General features: G+C 36.1%; 1 protein-coding gene across 2 annotated transcripts in view; it reads left to right on the top strand.

Moving 5' to 3' along the window:
* Positions 1-10,426, top strand: part of LOC122426018 (cytochrome P450 20A1) — a 45,233-nt gene extending 34,807 nt beyond the window's left edge. For both annotated transcript variants that reach the window (XM_043444555.1, XM_043444556.1), the window contains exons 10-13: positions 937-1,048; positions 2,370-2,434; positions 9,910-9,999; positions 10,168-10,426. In XM_043444555.1, coding sequence (XP_043300490.1) covers positions 937-1,048; positions 2,370-2,434; positions 9,910-9,999; positions 10,168-10,318 — 418 coding nt within the window. In that variant the 3' untranslated portion in view covers positions 10,319-10,426. The remainder of the gene's footprint in view (positions 1-936; positions 1,049-2,369; positions 2,435-9,909; positions 10,000-10,167) is intronic.
* Positions 10,427-12,878: the final 2,452 nt, after the last annotated feature.

Genomic DNA, 12,878 nt, shown 5'->3' with positions numbered 1-12,878 from the left:
TGGAGGAGGGCATGGCAACCCACTCCAGTATTCCTGCCTGGAGAATCCCCGTAGACAGAGAAGCCTGGAGGGCTAGTCCATGGGATCGCAAAGAGTCCGACATGACTGAGCAACTCAGCACAGGGCAGCATCCTTCAGAAGGTGTTACCAATTTATACTCCCCCAAGCGAGTATGAATGTCCATTTCCCTATTTTTTATTAGCATTTTCTATGACAATACTCTTGTTTATATTTGGTAATCTGGCAGGTAAAAAAATTTGCTTTGATTGGCAGTCTTTTTGTTGTTAATGAGGTTGAGTAGTTGAGTATCATTTATGTTTCCATGACATTTGCAATTTTTTTTCTTTTTTTGTGGATTGCTTTTATATTTTCTGTCCATATTCCTGTTGGGATGTTTGATCATTTTATTTTATTTATTTATTTTTTTGATCATTTTAATTTGGGTTTTTAAAGAGCTTTGATGCATTAAGGATATATTTACAGTAAAAAATTTTTCTACTTGGCTTTTAATTTTACTTAATGATGAGTTCAAGTATGTAGAAAATTTTCCATAGTCATGGTGTTTTTCTTTATGATATCCATCATTGTTTCAATATTTTTTCTAATTTTGAAGTAGAAAAGTCTTATTAAAATTTTTATTAAATCCTTTATTAAAAATAAAGGATGCTTCTGCACACAAATTTTAAAAATATTGTGTTTTCTTCTGGTACTTTTAAAGTTGTTTTTATTTGTTTAAATTCTTACTCACCTAAACCTAAACTTTATATGCTTCTAGTATACACTGTATTTTAAGCAAATAAGCATTATGATGACTATTTCAAGTTAGGAAGGTTATTAAAATTGCTGAATGACACTTTAAAATGCATATACATTTCAAATTGATTCCCAAATCAATTTCCCAAAATAAGGATCCTCAAAAAAATTTTTTTTAAACAGGTATTGTCGGCAAGTGCTTTGCGAAACTGTTCGGACTGCCAAACTGACCCCAGTTTCTGCCCGGCTTCAAGATATTGAAGGAAAGATTGACAAATTTATTATTCCTAGGGAGGTAGGAAACATTTGGTATGCTTAACCCATTCAGTTATTCTTTTCAACTCTTTTAGCGTGTATTTTTAAAGCTTTATTGTTTAAAGTATCCAATAAATGCTACCTATTGTTAAATAAAAGACAGTTGTTTTAAATTACAAAATAATATATGCTTGTTTTAAATTAAGGTTCAAGAAACATAAAAGAAAGACTCCTTTCTCCCTAGGTACTACTGTGAATCGTGTAGTGTATATTTTGTAGGTTTTTTCCTGTGTATATGTACTACTCTATGTGTATATACATATGTATGTATGTATTTTAAAGACCTAATTTATATGTGAAAATATACTCTTTATATGTTGTTTACAATTTTCTTCTTTTATTGAGGCAGTTAATACAACTGGCACTTACTGTAGATCCAATTCATTATTTTTAATGGATGTATAGTACTGCATTGTATGAATGGACCATAATTTAAATAGTCCTCACTGATGAAAATTTAGATTGACATTAATTTTTTTCATTACTACAAATTGCCTCTAAAAGGCAATTTATATTTTGAGCAACAGTGTATAAGAATGCTTTTCCTCTCCATAGTCTTTACCACCTCTGGATTTATGAATCTTTTATATATTATGTGAATCATATATGAAAAATTATCTCATAATTTTAATTTGCTTCCCCTGATAATTGGAGAGATTGAATAGCTTTTCATACATATACTCACAGTTTGTATTTCTTTTGTAAATTATTTTCTTTCTAGTGAGTTTATATGTCTTTTTGTAGATTATACATATTAATTCTGTCAGTTATATGGCAAATCTTTTTTTTCTGTCTGTTGTTTATCTTTTACTCGTTTTATGGTGTGTTTCATTTTTGTTGGACGCCGGTTTTAAATTTTCACATCTTATCTATAGTGAAACAGATCACCAGCCCAGGTGGGATGCATGAGACAAGTGCTCGGGCCTGGTGCACTGGGAAGACCCAGAGGGATCGGGTGGAGAAGGGAGGTGGGAGGGGGGATCGGGATGGGGAATACATGTAACTCCATGGCTGATTCATGTCAATGTATGGCAAAACCCACTGCAGTGTTGTGAAGTAATTAGCCTCCAACTAATAAAAATAAATGAAAAAAAAATAAATTTTCACATCATGAAGTCTGTTATTCTTTTATGACTTCAGTATTTTGTGACATGCATAAGGGATACCTTCCCACTATGAGATCACCAAACTAATGGGCTGTGTTTTCTACTGTATGTAATACTTTTATAAGTTGGCTCTCTGGGCGTCATTTTGTCTCTGTTAGCCCTTCCATAACCAGGGTATCTTATTTTTTTTTGCAGACCCTTGTCCTGTACGCCCTTGGAGTCGTGCTTCAGGATCCCAGTACTTGGTCATCTCCATACAAGTAGGAAATTTCTGTCATTGTCTTTGCAGTTCTTAATTTTTATGTGTTTGCATGATTTGTGTTTTTTTTTTCTGTTTTGAGGAGAAATTCAGTATGTAACAGTGATATAAAAACAGAAAGCCACCACCTTCCCTGTATATCTTCTGTTCAATACTTTTTCTTCCATGAATCTGCTGTCTTCTACTCTTTATTTCTCCTATTACCAGTTCTGTCCCAAGATCTATTTAATTACATAATCTCCACAATTATCCTTTAATTTCAGCAGTATTTTGGAGTTCTGTTACTGGTAAATGGGTATTGCGTATGCAGTTTCTTCGTTTTCATTCTGTTGGTCTCAGTTATTAAGCTCTTTGGTTGAAATCAGAAAATAGGTGCTGTGTGTATATTGTGTGTGGGAACAGCAAGGGAGGGGAAAGGTGAAGAACAAAGCTGATGCTGTTTGCCTCCTCAGTGAAGTGAAGTGAAGTTGCTCAGTCGTGTCCGACTCTTTGCGACCCCATGGACTGTAGCCCACCAGGATCCTCAGTCCATGGGGTTTTCCAGGCAAGAATACTGGAGTGGGTTGCCATTTCCTTCATCTGGGAAAATCTGCCTTAAAGAAGTAGGTTAAGATCTACCGGCCTGAAAGAAGGTTATATGTTGAGTTGATGAGGGCTAAGACAGCTATGTGACAGGCAGGGGGCAGAGTTGGTGGCATGGTTAAAGTAAAAGAAAAACCTACTTCCAGAGTATAAGGCAGAGACATTTAAGCATTAAGTCATTTTAGTTTTTCACGTTACAGTGATATTAAAGGGAAATCTACTAATAAATTAAATACCAGGACTTCAAAATCTGCTAAAAACTCAAGTAAATTTAATATTCCAAGGGGCTTTCGTAGCAGAATGAAAGACATACATTGGTAAAATAAAAATGTTATAACTTATAGTTATAAAAAATTAAAATTTCACATTTTAAAATCTTAAAAAAATTCTCGTGGAAAAATGCCAAATTTTTGGTCAACTTTTAGATGTAATACAAAAAGCATAAGAACTTTGCTAGAATTTTTGACACTGCTCCTATCCTCAAAATACTCAGAGAATCAGGGCCACAGATTGTAGATACTGAAAGAAATATATGCTAAAATGTAGAAACCATTTTTAGGAATCAAATGCAGTCGAATTTAGGAAATGTTATTAGTAATGTTGTATGCCGGGGAAGAGCTTTCTTCAGTTGGACACCTCATCATCCATCCCTTGTGGAAACTCCAGAGATTAATTTGTGTCAGTGCCTCGAGATGATCCTTGAGAGACCGCGTCACACTAGCCAAAATGTACATAGGACTGAGGTAGACCCTGTAGAGACAGATGATCGATTAATTACAGTTTAAATATAATTATCACACAGAGGAAGATTGAGAGATTGACTTTTTTCACTAAAGTTAATGCTCTTGAGATCAACAAAGGGTGTTGCATATTTTTTATGGCTAAGTAGTAGTCTACATGTGCAGAGTTTGTTCAGCTTCTACCCTTTGACTGACTAAAGGACACCTGGCTTGTTTCTAATATTCTGCTTATATGAATAAAGCTCTTATGAACATTTGTGTACGAGGTTTTGTGTGAACATGGCATTTCATTTCTTAGGAACAATGCCAGAGTATGATTGGTTATACGGTTAGTGCATACTTAATTTCACAAGAAACTGCCAGACAATTTTTTATAGATTCTCAGCAGCACTGTTTGGAGAGATTTAGCTTCTCGGTAGCCTCAGTAGCATTAACTATTGTTTCTATTTTTTATTTTCATTCTAATGGGTATGTGGTGATATTTCATTGTGGTTTTTATAAGTTTCCTTTTTGAGTAACTGACATTACCTTATTCTCCTTATAGAAAACTGTCTAGACATGATTTATTTATAGAAATAAATGCATTGTTGCTTTTATTGTATTGGCGGTGTCTCAGAGGAAGAAACCCTGAGTCAAATTTTGTGATTTAAATGGATAATAATGTAAATACTACTCTATACCAAATAATGAAATATTATCAGCTTAAAAAAAAAACCAGACTGAAATAGAATTCTCAACTAAAAAGAACTAAGGCAAACATTAAAATCCTTAGTATGGACTGAGACCAAGATGGTGATACAGCAGGCTCATGAATTTCCTTCCTCACACAGATGTTCTGCATGTAGAGCAATTCCCTCTGAGAAAAATCCAGGAACTAGCTGAGTGACTCCTCCACATTAGGTAAATGAGAAAATACCCGCATTGAAGCACGTGGGAAAGGCTGAGACACATTCTTGCCATAAACTCCACCCCCAGCACAGTGCCGTACAATCAGGAGGGAACATCCAACTCTCACTTCTCCCTGAGGATCAGAGAGGCACAATTTGTGCCCCAGTTTTAAATGCTCCCGCCTGAGGGATGGGCTCTCAAAACATCTCCTTCAGACGCCATCTGAGTTGCGCTCCTGAGTTGCCCAGGACTGTGGCAAAGCAGCAGTCCTTAACGGGAGCATGTTGGGAGCACACATGTTCGCCACGGCTGTCCCCATAGGGCTCAGCACAGAGGGGACGGGCAGAAGAGCCTGTCTTGCAGGCTTTCCCTGCACGGGGGTTGATTGCATACTTTACAAGCTGCTGCCTGAAGACCCAGCTTCTTCATGAGCCTGCATGTAGAAATACTGGCTGAGATCCCCTCCAGAGCCTGCGGGAGCCAGTGGACACACGCCCAATCTTCTTCTAGTTCACTCCAACCATAAAACCAAGTTGCCAGCATCTCCCTTTCACGCACATCGGGTGTCCCGGCTTTTACGGCTGCCATCGAGGGAGGGATGTGCCCTCGTTAACTGTTAACTGGCACATCTTGCCTTTATAAGTCCCACAGGATCATAGCAAACAAAGAAGCACATATTAATGGGCATGGAGGTACTGGCTGTGGTTAGCCCCCACACCTCAATGCAGAGGGAGATGCCTATCTCCCGATCCTTCTCTGGAAGGAGTTTGACTACATACCTAGAAAATTTAGTGTATTTTCAAAATTCTGAAAGCCTAGTATTTGGATAACACTGTCATTTGCTACATATTTTATAATCTTTTGTTGTAAATTGAGTTAAATTCATGATGGAAAATAAAATTGGGATTACCTCTTACCCTGAAAATAAACAAATAAAATAAGTGTTACAGAAGTTTTTTAAAAAACCTCAGTACTTGAGATTAAGTTACCTATTCATTTTCATTTTTTTTTTTTTTAATTTTTTTATTAGTTGGAGGCTAATTACTTCACAACATTTCAGTGGGTTTTGTCATACATTTCATTTTCATTTTTTAATCCTTAAAATTGTGAGATATTTAACAAAATAGTTGGATGTCTCTGTGTCTTTTTTGGAGAAATATCTTTTTGGATCTTCTGCCCATTTTTTGATTGTGGTGTTTGTCTTTTTGATATTGAGCTACATGGACTGTTTGTATATTTTGGAGATTAACCCCTTGTCAGTCACATCATTTGCTAACATTTCATCCCATTCTGTGTGTTGTCTTTTCACTTTGTTTATGGTTTTCTTTTCGCTGTGCAAAAAAAGCTTTTAGGTTTAACTAGGTCCTATTTGTTAGTTTCTGTTTTATTTTCATTACTTTAGGAGGTGAACGCAAAATGATATTGTTGTGGTTTATGTCAAGGAGTGTTCTTCTGCCTGTGTTCTCCTATAAGAGTTTTATGGTATCCGATCTTACCTTTATATTTTTAATCCATCCTCAGTTTATTTATGTGGATGGTGTTAGAGAATGTTCTAATTTCATTCTTTTAACTGTAGCTGTCCAGTTTTGGACACCACTTATTGAGATTGTCTGTTCTCCACTGTATAGTCTTGCCTCCTTTATCGTAGATTAGTTGACCATAGGTGTGTGGGTTTATTTCTAGGCCTCCCATTGATCCCTGTCTTCATGCCAAAATCATACTGTTTGATCACTGTAGCTTTATCGTACAGAATGAAGTCAGGGAGCCTGATTCCTCCCGCTCTGTTTTTCTTTCTCAATATTGCTTTGGCCATTTGGGGTCTTCTTGTGTTTCCATACACATTTTAAGTTTTTTTGTTTTAGATCAGCAAGAAATGCCACTGATAATTTGATAGGGATTGTGTTGAATCTGCAGATTACTTTGTGTAATATAGTCGTTTTGACAATATTGATTCTTTCAGTCCAAGAACATGGTATATCATTTTATCTGTGCCATCTTCAATTTTTTTCATCAGTGTCTTATAGTTTTTGGAGTATTGGTTTTTTCACCTTCTTAGGTAGGTTTATTCCTAGGTATTTTACTCTTTTTGATGTGATGGTAAATAATATCGTTTCCTTAATTTCTCTTTTTCCTCTTTAATTGTTAGTGAATATGGCTTAAAACATATGAAAGATGCCCAGCATTGCCAATTATTAGAGAAATGCAGATCAAAACTACAGTGAGGTATCACCTCACACTGGTCAGAATGGCTGTCATCAAAAAATCTACAAGCAGTAAATGCTAGAGTGTGGAGAAAAGGGAACCCTCCTACACAGTTGATAGGAATGTAAATTGCTACAGCAACTATGGAAAATAGTATGGAGGTTTCTTAAGAATCTAAAAGTCAAGCTACCATATGATCCATCAGTCCCACTCTTGGGCATACATCTGGGGAAAACCATAATTCAAAAAGATACATAGACTCCAGTGTTCATTGGAACACTATTTACAATAGTCAAGTCATGGCATCATCCTGTGTTTCTCAATAGAGAAACGGTTAAAGACGATATGATACATATATACAATGGAATGTGGTGTTGTTTAGTCGTGAAGTTTTACCTTATTCTTTTGCAACCCCATGGACGGTAGCCCACTAGGCTTCTCTGAATCTTCCCGACCCAGGGATTGAACTTGTGTAGGTTCTTTACCACTGAGCCACCAGGGAAACCTGCAATGGAATATTCAGTTCAGTTCAGTTCAGTCGCTCAGTCGTGTCCGACTCTTTGCGACCCCATGAATCGCAGCACGCCAGGCCTCCCTGTCCATCACAAACTCCCAGAGTTTACTCAAACTCATGTCTATTGAGTTGGTGATGCCATCCAGCCATCTCATCCTCTGTCGTCCCCTTCTCCTCTTGCCCCCAATCCCTCCCAGCATCAGGGTCTTTTCCAATGAGTCAACTCTTCGCATTAGGTGGCCAGCGTATTGGAGTTTCAGCTTCAGCATCTGTCCTTCCAATGAACACCCAGGACTGATCTCCTGTAGGATGGACTGGTTGGATCTCCTTGCAGTCCAAGGGACTCCCAAGAGTCTTCTCCAACACCATAGTTCAAAAGCATCAATTCTTCAGCGCTCAGCTTTCTTCACAGTCCAACTCTCACATCCATACATGACCACTGGAAAAACCACAGCCTTGACCAGACAGACCTTTGTTGGCAAAGTAATGTCTCTGCTTTTTAATACGCTGTCTAGGTTGGTCATAACTTTCCTTCCAAGGAGTAAGCGTCTTTTAATTTCATGGCTGCAGCCACCATCCGCAGTGATTTTGGAGCCCCCCCCCCCAAATATTACTCAGCCATAAAAAAGCATGAAATAATCCCATTTGCAGCAACGTGGATGGACCTAGAGATTATCATACTAAGTGAAGTAAGTCAGATACAGAAAGACAAGTATCACATGATATCACTTATGTGTGGACTCTGAAAGAGTGATGCAATTGAACTTATTTACAAAACAGAGACAGACTCACAGATTTACAAAACTTTCAGTTACCAAAGCGGAAAAGTGGGAGTGAGGGATAAATTAGGAGATTTGGATCAACATATACACACTACTATATATAAAATAGATAATCAACAAGGACCAACTGTATAGCACAGGAGACTCTACTCAATATTCTGTAATAACCTATATGGGAAAGAAACCAGAAAAATAATAGATCTGTGTGTATGTATAACTGAATCATTTTGCTGTTCACTTGAAATAAATGCAACATTGTAAACCAACTATATTCCAATATAAAATAAGAAAAAAAATTTTAAGTTGGAAAAAGCTAGTTTCATTTTCTTTTATCCTGGAAACATAGATATCTTCAAGTAAACACTTAGGGTCCCAATTTTCAAGTTAGTTTACAAAAGGAAAAGCTGATTATATTTGATATAATTTTTCTATAGACTCTAATGTAAATAGACTGTATCTCAAAAGTAAAAGATAATTTACACTCTTTAAAAAGACTATGAAAGCAGATTTTTTTTCCTCTCATAGTAGTTTAAGAGCTCCAGTGGCGCAATCGGTTAGCGCGCGGTACTTATACAGTAGTTTAGATCTTTTAAAAATGTTTGTTTTTGAGGGGAATTTTTTTTTTCCTGGGCTCTTGCTCTTGAGTGATGTTGGAGACCTGACTAAGCGCCATGCAGAGCGACTGGCTGACTTCAGTTCCATTTCTGTTGGCATTAAGTCTTTGTCTTGAGGGGAATGTTCATGCTCCTTGGTGGGTTGACTTACCTAGTGGCTCAGACAGTAAAGTGTCTGTCTACAATGAGTGAGACCCAGGTTCAATCCCTGGGTAGGGAAGATCTCCTGGAGAAGGAAATGGCAACCCACTCCAGTACTCTTGTCTGGAAAATCCCATGGATGGAGGAGCCTGGTAGGTTACAGTCCATGGGGTTGCAAAGAGTTGGACACGACTGAGCGACTTCACAAATTACAGGTTGGTGGGTTGATTATTTTGTTTTAATATATCCATTTCCGCATGACTGTTTACAGACTAAAACTTTTTTTCTGTATGGTAAAAAATCCTTGATGATGGTGGTTTAGTCGCTAAGTCGTGTCCGACTCTTGCAATCCTGTGGACTGTAGCCTGCCAGGCTCCTCTGTCCATGGGATTCTCCAGGCAGGAATACTGGAGTGAGTTACCATTTCCTTCACCAGGGGATCTTCCCGACCCAGAAATTGAACCTGGGTCTCCTGCATTGCAGGCAGATGATTTACCAACATTTCCTTCACTTATTAATAAGTCTGGGCCTCATGTAATATAATTTTGATGTGTATAATTTTAAGTCTGGTGACTTCAATTTTAAGAAATGAAATTTAATTGAAAAGGCAATGTAAAATGCTTTGCATATTGATTCAATGGTCTCATGTAACATATTTTGAACACTCTTAATGTAAATACTCACCAGGTGATTTTGTGTGATTTATCCTTAAATCTCATAAATGATATAAGTGCCTGTTAACGCTTTTATTCCTTGATGGTTCTAGAGAAATGTATTTTGCACCTATTGTTTAGAAGTAATAAAGTAAGCAAAAAGAGACACATGTTCAGTAGTTTAGGAACATAAAAGGTCAAAATGAAATATAATGTTAAAAAAAAAAAAAGAAATGTAATGTGCCAGCAGTTTCTGTCTTTAGTAGTTTTTACACGGTGTTACACGCCTGTGTCCTTACAGTGTAAACACGTGCCCTGCCGCTGGAGCTCTGTTTGACCAGCCCTGAATCTTCCCTCTAGGTTTCACCCAGAGCGTTTCGATGACGACTCTGCAATGAGAACTTTCTGCTTGCTTGGATTTTCAGGCGCACGGGAATGCCCAGAGCTGAGGTGAGATGATAAAGGAACACGAAAGATGTCAGACTTTGCACTTAAAATGTTGCTGATCACTGTCGATGAGAATGAACAATCTGCATAAGTTGTATAAACTAAATTTAGACGTGAAACTGTATAAATAATCGTTCGGCTTCGGTAACCCGTCACTCTCTCCCTGCCCAGGTTTGCCTACATGGCGGCCACCGTGCTTCTGAGTGTCCTGCTGAGGAGGCTGCAGCTGCTTTCTGTGCAGGGACAAGTTATTGAAACGAAGTATGAACTGGTGACATCATCCAAAGAGGAAGCCTGGATCACTGTCTCAAAGAGAGATTAAAATTGGATGCATTTAACTTTGTTGAAGAAAATGATCATTTAGAAAATCTGTATTGAATCCTTTTAGAAACCAAGCATCATTGTGTAAAATAAACACCTGTTAATACTTCATCATGTAAATTTGGGTTTTTGTATACCGGAATTTCTTGATGCACCATATACACATATATTCATTGCCTCAGTATAGTGATCATTTTAATGGGAGGCCTTCTGCTTTTAACTTTTGTTATCTGCTTATCACTTTCTGTGCCATTATTTTCATTTTCTTAGCCTTAGTTTGACTTCTAAAATTAATATTCTTGAAGATAAATTATTTTGCACAGTAATATTTTCCAAATATTCATAAAAAAGAAAAATAATATTAACTCCTTTTCATAGTTACAGTAAATCACCTTAAAGGGGGGAAAAAGGACTTGTCATAATTTTATTTATTGGATTAATGTTTTTATTTTCCAAGTATAAATTAATTTGTGTTTAATTTTTGTTATTAGGCTTGAGTAATTCAGTGAATAATTCAGTGAATTTTGTACCTTGTATTTGCTATTGTTGTGCCTTCCCAGACAACAGTGTTCATTTCATGACTTATACATTGCTCATCATTTTGAACAGTTCTGAATCATTTGGAAAATTATATAGTTGTTTTTAAATGTGTTTTGTAATGTCTCTTCTAAGTAGCAAACCAAGAATGAGGCTTGTCTGTCCATTTTTGCTGAAAGTCTTAGTAGCACTATATTATTCCACTAATTGTCATTTGTGGAAAAAGCAATTCCTAAATTTATTTATTATGTTATATACTAACCATAATGAACTTATGACTAAGAAATGAGAGAAAATTAACTAAAAACCAAACCAAGTTTTAAAAAAAGAAATATGGGTGAAAATATTTGCAATATATATGACAGAAAGGGATAATATCCCATATTACATATAAAAAGCTCATACAAAAAAAAAAGCTCATACAAGTTGGCAAGAAAACATGCAGTAGATAAATGGACAAAACAGCTTCTACTGGGAAACAGCGAATAAGCTTTTAGAAAAATGATCAATCTCATTAGTAAGAATTAGTAAGCAGTACTTCTTTATTGGAGCTTTTTAAAAAATATTTGAATTGTTCCAGATTTACATTTTAGTACTGAAAGTTTTATATTTAATACTTTTTTATTGACAGCATTGTATTTTAGTTTTGCTTTTTTTTTTCTGGTTATATTGTTCTTGAAGAATTTCTTTTAAATATGTTTTTTTAAAAAGATAACTGGAGCCCATTATACAGAGTGAAGTAAGCCAGAAAGATAAACACCAATACAGTATACTAATGCATATATATGGAATTTAGAAAGATGGTAACGATAACCCTATATGCAAGACGGAAAAAGAGACACAGATGTAAAGAAAAGACTTTTGGACTCTATGGGAGAAGGCGAGGGTGGGATGATCTGAGAGAACAGCATCGAAGCATGTATATTATCAAGTGTGAAACAGATAGCCAGTCCAGGTTGGATGCATGAGACAAGTGCTCGGGGCTGGTGCACTGGGAAGACCCAGAGGGATGGGATGGAGAGGGAGGTGGGAGGGGGGATCGGGATGGGGAACACATGTAAATCCATGGCTGATTCATGTCAATGTATGGCAAAAACCACTACAATATTGTAAAGTAATTAGCCTCCAACTAATAAAAATAAATGGAAATTTAAAATAAATAAACAAACTATAACAGACTTTTTAAATAAAAAAAAATAAAAAGATAACTGTGAAGGAAATATGCCAAGTTCCAGTAGAGAAGAAAGGAAGAATAATGATAAATGTTTGCAAATGGACTTATTATTGACACTGCTGAATTTCTCTTGTAATTTTAAGTTTCAAGAATGTACTCTGGTTAAAGAGTCATTTTATGCTGTGTTTATGGTTATGTGGCTAACATTTCAGACCTAATAATTATGTAGTTAAACATAGAAACTAAGTAATAACTAGATGCTGCCTTTATTTCTGTCAAAAGTATTTAATTTATGGAATAATTTAAATTTGGAAACTGTAAGTTAAATGTAGTCCTAGATCCTAGCATCATGTTGTTTCAATGATGGCATGTTTTAAATTTATTTCCTCTCACCTTCATTTTCTATGGCTTAGTGTATACAAAGCATCTTCCTTTATTGTCTAAGTACCTTATTTGGCTTTGAAAATGGCAGGGGAAGGTTAGAGGAGGCAGATGATATATAAGCCAAATGTCGTTAAATTCAGGGTGTTGCCATATTGCCAATAAATGAAAAGAAACAGTGTTTAATAATGATTGGATTTGAGGAAAATAGAGGATAGAAGAATCCGTACATAAGCATACTTTATCCAGGGTTATATAACTAATTTGCAACATTAAAAATAAGTCCTCTTCTATAAGATTTTTAAAAAATACTCTTTATCATGTGTAAAATAAGTTATCCATTCACCGTGTTCTTGGCCCTTTGTATTTGTCAAGCGACCTAAATTTTAGTAGCCTCAGTATCACTGATGCTTGTAGTATGTCTCTGGCCGGACTCTCAAGTTTTATAGTTTTTTTAGCTTTTTAAAAT

This window comes from Cervus canadensis, chromosome 24 (genome assembly GCF_019320065.1).
Source record: "Cervus canadensis isolate Bull #8, Minnesota chromosome 24, ASM1932006v1, whole genome shotgun sequence".
Taxonomy (NCBI): Eukaryota; Metazoa; Chordata; class Mammalia; order Artiodactyla; family Cervidae; genus Cervus; species Cervus canadensis.
This window is presented reverse-complemented; position numbering and strand designations above follow the sequence as displayed.